Source organism: Poecilia mexicana, unplaced genomic scaffold (genome assembly GCF_051168715.1).
Source record: "Poecilia mexicana isolate PSO_F unplaced genomic scaffold, ASM5116871v1 scaffold_12, whole genome shotgun sequence".
In the NCBI taxonomy this organism is placed as follows: domain Eukaryota; kingdom Metazoa; phylum Chordata; class Actinopteri; order Cyprinodontiformes; family Poeciliidae; genus Poecilia; species Poecilia mexicana.
This window is the reverse complement of record NW_028263381.1, coordinates 8,834,097-8,847,650: the sequence shown is the minus strand read 5'-3', so window position 1 is coordinate 8,847,650 and position 13,554 is coordinate 8,834,097. Positions and strand designations below refer to the sequence as shown.

At 40.6% G+C, this 13,554-nt stretch overlaps 4 protein-coding genes across 7 annotated transcripts; 2 read left to right on the top strand and 2 right to left on the bottom strand.

Annotated features, from left to right (window-relative positions):
* Positions 1-448: 448 nt before the first annotated feature.
* On the top strand, positions 449-3,402 carry pdcl (phosducin-like). Of its 3 annotated transcripts, none has more exons than XM_015009009.2 (5): positions 454-566; positions 1,147-1,221; positions 1,305-1,494; positions 1,948-2,129; positions 2,412-3,402. In XM_015009009.2, exons 3-5 carry the CDS (start codon positions 1,320-1,322, stop codon positions 2,973-2,975), a joined length of 921 nt encoding a protein of 306 aa, XP_014864495.2. In that variant the 5' UTR covers positions 454-566; positions 1,147-1,221; positions 1,305-1,319; the 3' UTR covers positions 2,976-3,402. The 3 variants fall into 3 exon arrangements, with proteins under 3 accessions (XP_014864493.2, XP_014864495.2, XP_087866999.1); XM_088010873.1 differs by having other exon boundaries at positions 468-566; positions 1,086-1,221; XM_015009007.2 differs by lacking the exon at positions 1,147-1,221 and having other exon boundaries at positions 449-566.
* A 1,353-nt stretch (positions 3,403-4,755) lies between these two features.
* LOC148155980 (uncharacterized) lies at positions 4,756-7,612 on the bottom strand. The gene is made up of 2 exons (XM_088010872.1): positions 6,538-7,612; positions 4,756-5,799 (listed from the first exon to the last, which is right to left on the bottom strand). The coding sequence occupies exons 1-2, from the start codon at positions 6,722-6,724 to the stop codon at positions 5,681-5,683; spliced, it is 306 nt and encodes a 101-aa protein (XP_087866998.1). The 5' UTR covers positions 6,725-7,612; the 3' UTR covers positions 4,756-5,680.
* Positions 7,613-7,762: 150 nt separating this feature from the next.
* Positions 7,763-9,864, bottom strand: rpl28 (ribosomal protein L28). 2 transcript variants are annotated; one of them, XM_015009013.2, is made up of 5 exons: positions 9,817-9,864; positions 9,247-9,334; positions 8,286-8,409; positions 8,019-8,137; positions 7,763-7,897 (listed from the first exon to the last, which is right to left on the bottom strand). In XM_015009013.2, exons 2-5 carry the CDS (start codon positions 9,325-9,327, stop codon positions 7,808-7,810), a joined length of 414 nt encoding a protein of 137 aa, XP_014864499.1. In that variant the 5' UTR covers positions 9,328-9,334; positions 9,817-9,864; the 3' UTR covers positions 7,763-7,807. The 2 variants fall into 2 exon arrangements, with proteins under 2 accessions (XP_014864499.1, XP_014864498.1); XM_015009012.2 differs by having other exon boundaries at positions 9,786-9,843.
* Positions 9,865-10,079: 215 nt separating this feature from the next.
* On the top strand, positions 10,080-13,242 carry LOC106931069 (uncharacterized). Its single transcript, XM_015009011.2, has 6 exons — positions 10,080-10,515; positions 10,837-10,951; positions 11,065-11,177; positions 11,669-11,768; positions 11,883-12,004; positions 12,110-13,242. The coding sequence occupies exons 1-6, from the start codon at positions 10,425-10,427 to the stop codon at positions 12,217-12,219; spliced, it is 651 nt and encodes a 216-aa protein (XP_014864497.1). The 5' UTR covers positions 10,080-10,424; the 3' UTR covers positions 12,220-13,242.
* The last annotated feature ends 312 nt before the right edge of the window (positions 13,243-13,554 follow it).

Genomic DNA, 13,554 nt, shown 5'->3' with positions numbered 1-13,554 from the left:
AGCTTCTAATCACGCAAACTTGAAATCTGTCTCTTTTCAGACTCCATAATTTCATTGTGTATTTGCGTCCTTTATTTGTTTGTAAAATTAATGAGCATATATTTTTTTTCTAATGATGTTGCAAAGAAACAATCTATTACAGGTAGGACCAGACGCATTGCCTACGTAGGTTTCCACTACAGCTTTGCTTGCCGTCAGTGCAGAGCTTGGGCAGGAATTACTTCAAGCAAGTGTGTGTTTCTTAGTTATGATTTCATATTAAAAGCTTTTGAAATAAATAATATTGAACTGCAGAAGAAATAACGGACAAAAAAAATAACCCACATCGAGGAAATAGCAAAGTTTGGGAAAACTAATACTCGTCCAGTCTCAAACTATTGGCCATGATTACACAATTACAAAAAAAGTATGTCTGTTTTGTGTTTGAACTCAATATTCCTTATTCACCAAGTCTCCCTAAATGCATCATCGGAAGGGGCGTGGCCTGTGGGAGCTAAACTAAACAGATTAAAGAGTGAACAGAATAAGCGGCGCTATTTTAAAGCGGTTTCTGGTGGTATTTTCAGGTAAGTTGTTGTAAGTAAGCAGTTTCACCAGTTTTGTAAACATATACAATTTCAGTTACATGAAAGAAATTCAGCTGGTTGTTTCGTTTGAGCCCAACAAATGAAAGCTAGCTAGCTTCCAGTGCTAATAAAGCTAAGTTCACTTTTCTCCGAAGAACAGTGTGTTCGGCCTGTTTCCAATGTAGAATAGTAGAAATAAAACAATTTAATATATATTCTTTATAGAGGGTTATACTATTATATTAAAGAGAAGTGGACTGAACTATTGGTTGGCTATTATCTCGACATCGGCAGGTTTGTTTAAGGCCGCCAAGCTACTATTTATATGTATCGCACATAGTCCATAGAAATCTGGAGATGTACTATCACTATAGTAAATAAAACAAATTATGTATTGTTCTTGGTTTGGCTAAATGTAGTAAGCGTTAAAAAAATTGATAGGTGAGAGGGATTTGTCAACAATGACTTCCTTATTTTCTCTCCATCTGTTTCCCCGACTGGATTTTACACGGATCACAGCACCACAACAGACCTTTCAGCTTAAGTTTAATGAGCTGCTGATGTCCTATTTTCCAAATAGGCACCTTTTGTTGTCGTCGGAACGCTTGTGTGTCTGTTGGTCTGGATTGCAGTAGAGTATAAACGACGCGTTTAGGTAAACTTTTTATGAAACGTGTTGTCAATTAGGACAGGAATAGGTCCACCAGGGCCTGATCTTCATATGTGGCGTGTTTTCAGAGCTGAGCCGCTGCCATGACTACTCTGGATGACAAGTTGCTGGGTGAGAAGCTGCAGTACTACTACAGCAGCAGCGAGGATGAGGGCAGTGACAACGACGATGAAGATGGGGAGGGGAAGACCATCCGGGACGCGGGCGCCACTGAGCCCGACATAGACTACAGTGCAGACGGAAGTGCTGTCAACACAGGTAACAGATTGATGGGATTGTTGTCTTATTCGTTGTCCTGCTTTATCAGTAGACTTTAACATGTGTGAGAGTCTCATTTGGATAAGCATTGCAAAAGTGTTCGTACATACGTCTGAACTTTTTCACTTTTACTCAACCCACCTCAAAATATCACTTTTAATTTTCTCTGCAAACCAAGAATAAAAAGGCTTTTGAAAGCACTCAGTCTATTGTATGTTGGAGGATGCAATACTGCCACACTTTTCAGATTTTTATGTGTAAAAAAAAAAAAGATTTTAAAATCCCAATAAAATGCATTGCAGTGTGTGGTTGTACCTCGACAAAATGTGAAAACAGTTCAAGAGGTTCCGGATACTTTTGTAAGCTCTGTGCCTTTTGAACATTAAAAAAAATAAATAAATGACAACATGGATTTATTGATTTTATTTTATATTTTCTAACGTTCTGTTTCAGGGCCGAAGGGAGTCATCAACGACTGGAGGAAGTACAAGCAGCTGGAGGTGGAACAGAAACAGGAGCAGAAGAAAGAGATGGAGAGACTGATAAAGAAGCTGTCGATGACGTGCCGCTCCGATCTGGACCTAAAAAAAGACAAAGAGGAGGAGAAGAAGCTGCAGGACAAAATTAAAAGCAAAGTAAGCAGGAAAGAGCTGGATTTGGTTTATTTCTCAAATCATTGACGTAAATGTGACTCCTGAATGTAGCTGGAATAGTTAAAGTGCAAGGAAATCATTAAGGTAAGCTAACCTGCTTAATAAAGTTTGGATTTGATCGTATTTTTATTTATTTTTTTCCTTACGTCTCTGTGGTTGACACAATTAACCAAACAAAACACACACCGCTACGGATCTTTTATTTACTTTTATTCGACGAAAAATGATGAACTGTCCTCTTCTCGGCTTTGTCTCGCTCCGCAGATGACCATGCAGGAGTACAACATGCTGCAGGAGGACGAGGACGACGAAGACTTCCTCCGGCAGTACCGCATGCAGCGCATCGAAGAGATGCGCCGCCAGCTCTGCCGCGGGAAGCGCTTCGAGCGGGTGCAGGAGCTCGGCGGCGGCGAGGAGTTCCTGGAGGCGCTGGACAAGGAGGACAAGAGCACGCTCATCATGATCCACATCTACGAGCCGGAGATCCCGGGCTGCGACGCCATGAGGGGCAGCCTGCTGTGCCTGGCGCACGAGTACCCGCTGGTGAAGTTCTGCTGCGTGCGCAGCTCGGCCATCAGCATCAGCGCGCTGTTCCGGGAGAGCGCTCTGCCCGCGCTGCTCGTCTACAAAGGAGGGGACCTGATCGGTAACTTCGTGCGGCTCACCGATCAGCTCGGGGAGGACTTCTTCGCCGTGGACCTGGAGGCGCTCCTGCAGGAGTACGGCCTGCTGCCGGACAAGCCCGCCATGGTCTCGAAGACGCTGCGCAACGGAGCCATCATTCAGAGCAACGCGAGCGACGAGGACTCGGACCTCGACATAGACTAGGCCTGTAAATATCTGATGCTCCGCTTGGTAAAGCTGCACACCCAGTCTGCATGGACCATGTATATTTATTTATGTGAAGCCCTTGTTTAGAGATTCTGCCCTGACCTCACAGCACCAAAGCTAGAAAAAAAAAAAAAGGCAGGAGAAGTCATTCACTTCACGTCATTCCATTCTGAATATTTGGATGAGGGTAAATGTCACTTATGATCACTGTTTAAAACACAGCAGGAGTTCTGCTGTTGCTGTACATACGGTTCGTTTCTTTCTTCAAGCTCTGTCCACTACTTGTGTTCAACACATTCCATTGTTTTATCATCCATGTTTCACTGTTGTGAATATCAAACCTTCGCCTCTGGACTGACCTTATTAGTTTTGTAACTTTTATATGTGCTGTACCCTCAAATAAACTGCAGCGTGTTTCAAACCACCTCCCCCTCCTTTTTTTTTTATTTTTATTTTTTTACAAGTGGCTAAGACCACAAAGTTGTTGAAGGAAAGTGCAAGTTGAAAGTTGCATTAATTAGTAAACTGATGTGTGGTGACAGCCTGAAACAGAAACCCAGATGTGCTTGCAGCTCTATAGAAACCATCCTACTAGAGAAGGGGAACATTAGAAAAGTAGCATTGTTGCCGTTTCCTGTTATAAGTAACAGGAATAAGCTCTGCTAATGGCTGGACTGTGGAAGGCCGAAATGGCCCTCGTCTGGCTACAAAGTCAAGCAAAAAAGAACCAGTTGGGAGTGGGATGCCGTAAAATACGGGTAAAATCCCGTCAAAAATTCCTCTGCGCTGTCTGTGGATTCTGTGGATCCTCTGTGTCTTTCAGCTCCATTGGCAAATTATTTTCTTGCTGTGATGCTCCAGGAGTCGCTCCTGGAGCATCACAGCATCTGAATCTGATTAACATTTTTGTTGCTCTAGCAATTTTGGCTTAAAATAAATGTATGCCTACAGAGTGGTGTTTTGATTGAAAAAAGTGTAACTTATTTGTTGTCTTATTCTTACACCAGCAAATATAATCATGTTAGATTAAAAAAATAAAATCTAACAATACAAAGCATTTTCCCAGGCTGAAATAATCATAAAGCAACACACAAATTAGACAACGTAGCTTTAATGGGGTTTTTTTAAATGCAGTTAACCAAAAATATTTTTAAAATACAATTTATAGTTTAGGGTTCAATTCCTGGCCCGGGGTCTTTTTGCATGGAGTTTGCATGTTCTCCCCGTGCATGCGTGGGTTCTCTCCAGATACTCCAGCTTCCTCCCACAGTCTAAAAACATGACCGTCAGGTCAATTGGTCTATGCAATAGACTGGCGACCCGTCCAGGGTGTAACCTGCCTCTCGCCCAAAATGTTTGCTGGAGATGGACACCAGCACCCCTCACGACCCCACAAAGGGACAAAGGTGTACAGAAAATGGATGGAGGGGTTATCTATAAGCTTTTACGTAAAATTCGTAATTCGTAAAAAGCTTTTACGAATGACGTAAAGTCGACTTTTTCGAGCTTTACTCTCACCAACTGCCATCTTTCCAACCACCTCAGAGTTGCAGTCTCCATGGCAAGCTTCTGCCTCACAGAGCACCCCGTCCCCTGCAACGCATACAACTCAGCTCCTTAAGACTAGCGGCAGCAGCAATCAGTAAACACTGACTTCATCTGCTGACTTCATCATGTGAACTAGTTGTCAGGGTAAAGCTCCTAAGAATGATGTAAAAGGCATAATGGAGGAGTGGCAGAAAGAGTGGGAGCTCCTTAAAGAGACAAAGGCCCAATTTCAAGGCCTTAAATTGTGAAGTCAGATTTTTTTAGTTATATTTGACATATGCAGCATTTTTACAACTGAAGGTAACAGCTACTTGATTGTGCTGTAAAATAGCACAATGCACCTGAAAAATACATAACACTGTCCATTTAATTAATAGCTAAAGTGCTTTGCTAAACTTTTTTTTCATATTACAACTGCAATTTTCAATGTTTGTTGGACTGTTTATGCATAAGTCAATTTATCACACAACGTCGTAATTGTGCAAGACACTGTTACGCCCCTTTTCAAATAGCATAATTAGGCTTGCAGCTATGATACATCTGAATGAGCTTCGCAGTCGACAAAAGCTATCCGAAGGTGATGCATCCTGAAGGTCGACTCATCCGTACTTTGAATAATCGCTCTGATCGGGGTGGATCTGGGGAACGATTATCCCCAGAGGCAGCAAATTAAATCACTGTATGGTTTCCAGATTAATCCCACAATGCCAGGAGATGCTGAGTTGACATTAAAAGTAAAAAAAAAAAAAAAAAAAATGAGTGGGAAGGGGGAAAAAAAAAAAGAAAGGCCAACTGATGACTACAAGCAGCTGTACAGCACTGTGAGGCAGGGCAGCACCAGCAGCAGGGGGGCCGCTTCCTCGTAGAACGGAGCAGCTGAGCTGTTCACGTCGTGTCCGCAGAAGGCGTGCTCCAGCAGCAGATGGGTCTCTGCGCTGATGCCTGGTGCAGGGGAGGAGAAGCACACTGTCATTATCCGGGAACCGGATCTAAGTGGGGATATGATATGATAATGCGATGCTCGTTTTGTGCGTCGAGTTGATTCTAAACACGTTTCATTGTCTCTCTGCTGCCTGCGTGGTCGTGAAATCAATGCCAATGAAGGCTGCAGCTGACACACTCAGAGCAGCGAGCAGAACTGCTACACAACTCTCTCAATTCACGGTAAAATTTCGGTAGACCTTGGAGACATGCGCACCGTGTTGGGACCATTCCTCCCACAGGTGCTGGACATCCTCGTTGTGATGCCCGTGGTGGTCGTAATGATCCGGGTCTGCATGAGAAACACAGCAAGCTGCAGTTAAAAATAAATAAATGAATGAATAAAGAAAGAATGGAAGCAGTCAGGCTAACTCTGGAGGAGCTGCAGAGATCCAGAGCAAAAACGATCCATAGGGGAAAAAAAGAAATTTAAGACTGGAGACTGCAGCGTAATAAACATACAAACAGAGATTAAATCATGTTCGTATGTCAGAATGACCTAGTCAAAGTCTAGACTTAAAACTAGCTCAGAAAAAGTGGAATAACTCAAAAACTGGCTGAATACAAAAGCACACCACACCGTTTGGGTTTTTATTGGTAGAAAATGTTAAAAACGTGCAGTTTTTCTACTGCTTCACAATTATGCACTACTTTGTGTTTATCTGCTACATAAAACACATTGGTGAAGGAACAAATTGTTGAAGGAGTCTGAATACTTTTACTTTAAGCTAAAGTTGCATTGTTGCATACACACATGCTGTGATTGTGAATGAGTAAAGAGGAAGAAAAGGAATGAGAGAATCAAGTTCATATGGAAAACAGATATTGTTAGTATAACAAACAATAGTTTCATGCTTTCAGACAGTTCTGTCAAAAAAAAAAGAAAAATCTGTCGTATGAAAGAAACCCAAATATGAGGCACATTTTTGACCACTAAAATTAAAATGTAAAGCAAATTAAGTTCTGATTTAGTCATCCTTGTGTTTACTTCGTCATATTTGCAGTTTAGAGGGGGAAAACAGCAGCGTACCATTCGTGTGATGCCACAGCATCCGCTTCAGCTCCCTGAGGGCCTGGGTGAGGTTTTCCAGCTGGTCGTGGAGGTGAATGTTCTCCTCTATCAGGGCGTGGATCGTGTCCTGGAGCTCGAAGCCTTGACCTTCCAGCATTAGCAGGGTCAGGGGCAGGAAGAAAAGCGCCAGTCTCAGTCCACTCATAATGACCGAGCACACAGAGGCTTTGTCATTTCTTCACCAACAGCTGCTCATTGCCTTCATTTTGTGCATCTGTGTCCCCTGGTGATTGGTGAGGGAGGTTTTATGAGCTTACAAAAGGTGGGTGGGGTGGAGGGGGGGATCTTTAATTCCAAAGCCGTGAGTGGAAAGCTGCCAGCGGGGCCGCTTTAAAATCTATCGAATCATTCTCCATCAGTGAACACAGCAGCACAAAGCCTGTTTGCAGCACGATCTCATTTACATGAAATGTATATGATTAAATACTGTAAGTAAACTCAGCACTTTCAGGACTTTCAATGATGGAAATTATTGGCAATATTCTCCCAATGTGTTGTTTTGACTGCGCAGATCAATACAGCCGGCATTATTTGATCAGCTGCTGCTCACATTTGCCTCATCTGCCACATGGCAGGTTAGCTAAAATAAAACCTGCCATCTTAAAGTCTCTAAGTGATCAGACGGGCACAATGCAAGCTGGAGGTGGTTTAATGAGTCGCAAACAGTGATGTAAGGAACTTTCTGCCTTTAAAACTCTGGCTGGAAGTAGGTCAGTAAAACCAATCGTGTTCTCGCTGACCCATTTGTAGTCGCGCTGCAAAACCAGTCACATTACTGTGAGGTGTACAGAAGGAAATGACAAAATAACAGAAAATATCTGCCATTCTGTTCCTATGATTTAGTCCTTACGTTTCCTCCAAGTGTCTTATTTTTCAATAAAAGGAATCAGATTGTAGAGCTTGTGTTTTCACATAAATGACAGCTTTACTGAAGAATAATTAGTATGAGAATTTCATACAGGTTCATATGATATGTAGTTAACATAATTAAGGTCGATGGAAAGGGTGGGTCAGATTTTCTGCAGCGTATAACAAACCTGGTCATTTCAAAGCAACAGATTGTGACAAGAATCTATGCGTGTACATTTCTACAAAGGAATTATCTCTGAAATGACATTCAAGCTTCAGTGAAGTCTTCCATGTAAGATCTAAAACTACTGAAGACTCAAGACAACATAGAGCGTTTCTTCAAACAAAAAGCCTTTATTTATTTTTCATGTGTATTAGTTTATGCCGTCTTGACAGCCCTGGTGCGCTTCTTTTTCACCACAACAGGCTTCTGGCTCTTCAGAATAGCACTGGCACGACGCAGGGCCGCCTGGAAGGGGGAACAAATAAAACCACCGTTACAATCTTAAAAACATTATGACAACTTACGAATCAAACCAGTATTAAACTTAGTTTTTTCCTTGAAAAACACAGTTAGTTAGTGATCTCACCATGCGCAGGTCCTTCCTGTAGTTGTTCTTGCGAATGATGTGCCTCAGGCTGTTGAGGGTGGCACGGGAGTTCTTGTTGATGGTGACCTTAACGTAGGACGTGGCAGGCTTGTGCTGGCCTGAGCAACGACAAAAGTTGTTTCACATCACGGTCACCACAGAGCTCTAACAAATCATAATACAATAAATCTGCGACAAACGAGCCGTCATTAGAAAGCGAGTTTCTTTAAGTCAGTAAGATGCGTAGCGTTTTTTTTTTTTTTTTACCTGCACGTCTCTTCAGCACCACCACGACACCCTTGCCATCAGCTGCAGGCTGCACACCGACGGTCTTCTTGTGCACCAAGCCGTTGAAGCGGAAAGAGTTCCTGGACTTCAGGTTGTTGGGCTCCTGCGACGGAAAAATGACTCAGAAATCTATTTCTCTGTCTTACGATGAACTATTTACGCTCAAATGATGTTAACTACAACTTCTAAATGACAAAATCTGTTTTTGAACCTGTGCATGTGTCTCTGTAGATTTTATGAAACACAGAATTAAAAAGAAAAAAAAAAAACCCCAAGACATTCAAATTGAATAAAGATGCAATAAAAAACTGGAATTGGTAGATTTTGAGATTGATCTATCTTCACTGGAGACCAGAACCTCAAAAATACCGTCTTTTAGTGATCAGTCAATGCTTTAAGAACTAAAAGGTTGTGCTGATGTGAGAAAACTCAAATAGAGTCCCCTTTGAGATAAAGTGAGAAAAAAAAAACATGTTTAGGCAGATAAGTAAGGTAAAACATGTGGATAGAGGCTATTTATAGCAATAGCTACACTGATTATTTATGTTATGCTTGATGATTAACCTAGTATTTCCATAATAATAGTAAAACCACATCTTAAAGTGACTGCCTCACACTGTGCCTCTGTTTCTATCGCAAAATTATGACCACACTCATTGCAAAAAGGTTAGAAAAAATACATTTAACTTAGCTTAGGATTCTTTAAAATAGAAGTAAAATGGCAAGTCGAACCTTTACAAACTCAGGGATTGCCAGATAAATTTAAATTATTTTGAGAAAAGATCATATAAAGGCACTTCCCCCCAGGTCATCTAAGCAGTATATATAATTTTTCTGTTAACTTACAATATCTACAACAACTCAAGGTCATTTTGTTTTCAACTTCACCACAACAATCGTACTGGCAAACACTTTGGAGTCGATTCTTGTAAGTACTTACAGTGCTGTAGGTCTGTCCATTCCTCTTGATGAGGAAGCTGGAGCAGTTCCTGATGACCATCCACTGCAAATGGGACGACATGATGAACCTGAAAAATAAGCGGAGCTGTTTAAGAAACATTAAACGCCAATTGATCGTTTTTAACTACAAATGCTCTGAAATGAGAGGAGGCACTGTGCTATTATTATTTACTACGGTAATAAAGCAAAAAGCCTTGTTACAAGACGCGGACTAGTTAAACTCGGATGTTAGGCTCTAGTTAGATAAAGTTAAAGCTTACAGTCCATGTGCTATATTTGCATTAACCTTCAGTTTATTTCATTAAAGTTCAGCTCAACCAGCTAACGTTAGCTTCACCACTCATCAGTACACGGTGAGGCCTAAGTTAGCCAACATACTGACACGTTTATCCTTAACTTCATAAATAGAACAAGATCGTTTACTGTGACAAAAAGTGTGTAATAATACACTATGCAAAGCTGTCAAGTTTTATTTGTGTAAATACAATCGCGAACAGAAAACTAATCTATTTTATTTACCGGCTATTAGCAGCCAAAGCGACCACGTTACCTTTTAGCGGAGGAAAAGGACCAGAGAGACCGGAAACCGCTTCACGGAACCTTTTCAGAAATCCTTACGCATTGAAAAACGCTGTTCTGTAAATATTTTGTGAGATGATCCAGGGATGTGAACATTGAAATAATAAATCTGGCTTATATATTACACTCATAAGTGAATATTTAGCACTTTGCCCCTACACGAACCAATTATTGGTATTTTATGAAAAACTAGTTCTCAATGACAACAGCGGAGGGACACGTTTAATGAATGGTCCATCTGGCATGACGTCATTAATGTGCGTCGCATGTATACAGTTATAAATGAACTCCTGATTACAATTTATTTTAAAGCGTTATGATAGTGTGTCATTTTATATTAAAGCGCGCTGGTAAAAGTGGTAAATACGGACTAAAGAGAGGACGCTGATTATCGGAGATATCGCATTGTTTGACTTTGTTTCTGATCATTTCTTGGCAGATATGTCGAATAAGCCTTATTCGAGGATGTGAAACTAAGTTGTTGAAGTTAAAAAGTTACTTGGGGAACCATTTATCTCAAGGTTTCACTCTGGTTTGATGTAGTAGGTAAAAGCTGTATCTGAATGAGAAAGGACGAGCATGGATAAAGAAGAAGATTTGGAGATACTTGGTGAAGAGCTGTACTCTCTGATCTACCCCAAACACAGGGAGGATGCTGCAAAACTCACAGGTGAGCTCACCTGTATGATGCATTTTATTTTTAATTTCCCGTAACAAAAACAGCTTTAATATTCTCTGTCCCGTTGTATAAATCCATCCATCCATTTTACCTACCTTGTCCTCTAAATGCAATTTAATAGTTTTTAAGTTTTGTGTGTGTGTGTGTGTGTGTGTGTGTGTGTGTGTGTGTGTGTGTGTGTGTGTGTGTGTGTATATATATATATATATTAGATTAAAGGGCTGAGGACTTTAGAGATGAGGGTTTGAAGGTGGAAATAAAATGCATAAATGCTCAAGTAAAATCTTATTTGATCCCGGTTGTGTGTTCCAGGTATGTTACTGGAGCTTCCAGCTGCCGTTTTGAGCCAGATGCTGCAGGATGAGGCCATGCTGACTGCAGCTGTGGAGAAAGCTCTCAGAGCTCTGCAGTTATCACCGAAGGCCAGGTATAATCATCAAGCGGAGACTGCAGCAGCGATGTTGGTTTGTAACGCTGGTGAAGACTAATGAATAAGCTTCTGAAAAATAAACCTCCCATTGTTTTTGTGATTCCTTACAGTGAGGTGGCACAGAAAGATGAGGATGACGTGTCCCAGTCTTCCGACTCTCTCGGGGAGCAGCTGTTTGAGTTAGTGGATGTTTACAACACTGGTCACTCACAGAAAATCACAGGTGAGTAAAATATCCTCGCTCTTCATAAACACAGAGAGATTACCATTCATTATACATTTTCTAATTAATCTCATTTATTTGTTGATCCATTTGGCCTGCAATTTTTGATATGTTAATAGCTCTCCTTAGCGTTATTGTCTTTGTAGTGGTAAATTAAATAGTCAAAGGGCTGCACGTCATACGTAATCAAACCCACATTCAGTTTATCTACACTTATCAGTTGAGCATACAAACATCTACAAGTCATTTATACAGCGTTACAGTGATAGCACAGACGGCATTCATAGCCAGTATATTGATACATTACTTGTAAGGGCTGTTTTTTTCTTTTCCAAAATTTAAAGTCCAATGCCCTTTTGCTAAACAGAAATTGTAAAAGTTAAACAATCCAATGACAGTGTGAATATCAGGACATTCCTATGCTAACTTTTAGCATCATTGCTCAAGATGTACTTTTCTTATGCAATGAAAGTGTTTTGCCTTGTGCACAGGAATGCTTTTGGAGCAGCAGAGAGATGCGGTTTTACAGCTCTTGTCAGATCCCAAACTGCTGGAGGAACACGTGAATCTTGCCCTGAAGACGCTGAAAGAGTTTGTAGCCTTTTACTCACATTCAATTTATTTCATAATCAAGAGACGCACTTTACATTTGAAATTTTTTTTTTAACTGCACAGTTTAATAAAGTTTCTGCCTTTCTTTTTCAGGCAGAACATAGAGGAGACGGACCTCAGCGACACTTCAGAAGCTGACGAGACAGACAGGCTGGGAGAGAAGCTCTTCTCATTGGTTGAGCAGATGGATTCACTGCACGCGAATGACATCACAGGTGAACTGATTTATTTACCATTCAACGTGGACCATCTCTTGGCTGCGAGAGTCTTCCCAGGCCCTGATGTGTTCTCATAAAGACATCCGCATCGTGTTTTTCTAGGTATGCTCCTGGAGATGGACGCCGCTTCTCTCCAACAGCTGCTCAGTGACCACACAAAGCTGCAGGTTGCAGTTCAGAAAGCACAGGCAGTGCTGGATACTGAGAGCTAAGATGGGTTTGATAAACCCAGATAATGAAAACTTTGTAATTTTAGCCTAAAATGTGAGCTGGGTATGAACGCAAGATGACTGAGGAGTCTGAAAGACGTCATTCTGCTGAAATGAAGGCTCGTTTCTGAGTCCTCTGTTTGCAGTGTCGGCATCTAATGGAAGACAAATCCGTTCTGCTTCACTTTAGTGCCGAATCTTTACGGTTTTTCTTGATAAAATTGTTTACATGAATGCATAAGAATGAATTTTCTTCTGTAGAGAACTCAGAAATTTGGATCAAGATGCTGCTTTTCATTTTGCATTATTGTAAAAAAAAAAAATGTTCAGCTGCTAGGAAATATAGCCGATTTTCAAATACATTAAGGTTGCTTATGTAATAGTGACATAACTGTCTCCAAATACTGATTATAAAGATATTTATCTTGACTGTTTCTAAGTCCTGTGTGCAGCTGTAGCATACAAAGGGAGGAGGAAAATGAATGACTGAGCTAGTGTGGCTGGATTTATGTAAATATGTAAGGTTTGATGTGCCGATTTATTTTTAAGTTTACATTTTAATAATGTAGAATATGACTCACTATCAAGGAAGGAGTGACGACGGCTGTTTTGAGCTCAAAATGGCCATTAGTGACACAAAATAGTGATCTGCAGCCATTTTCTTAAAGTAGCCAATTATGTTGGACCAATCACATTTCTTCATCCTCCAAAAACAGATTCTTTGGGAAAGGAGCGCACCAAGTGATTCATTCAGAATAGAGAGCTTTAAATGGAAAAGGAGTTTTTAAAAATACAATAGTACTAAAGAAAGATCTGTCTTTATTCCTGACTGAAAACAGATGTTAAAATATTATATATATATCACGTGAGTTTGTGATGAAATTATTGCTGTACTGATTTCCATATTTTCAAAATAAATAGTTTAAAACCCAATCAATGTTATCAGTACAGTATCTACATGTTGGTATTGATTGTCATTTTCTTCTAAATTCAAATAAAACTCTGCCACATTTCATTCACCTCACAGAGCTGACCTCAACTTTCTTTTCGCGGAAATAAAGGACAGCCAAGTCATTTCAAAATGCCTCTTTTTATGCAGTAAATAAAACCGCTAGACATCTCTATCAAAGTGCTACAGAGCGCAAAAATAACTATTATTATTGCCATTTGTCTCCATTATTTGTACTGATGATTCTCTGTCAATGATTTCACAACAGAAATTCTGAAACAACAGAGAACAGCAGCCTCTGCTGGTTAACAATCCGACTGACGTCTGCAGAATGAACGACAGAGGAACATGCGCAAACTAAAATGACAACGTATTTAAGAGTACGGCTA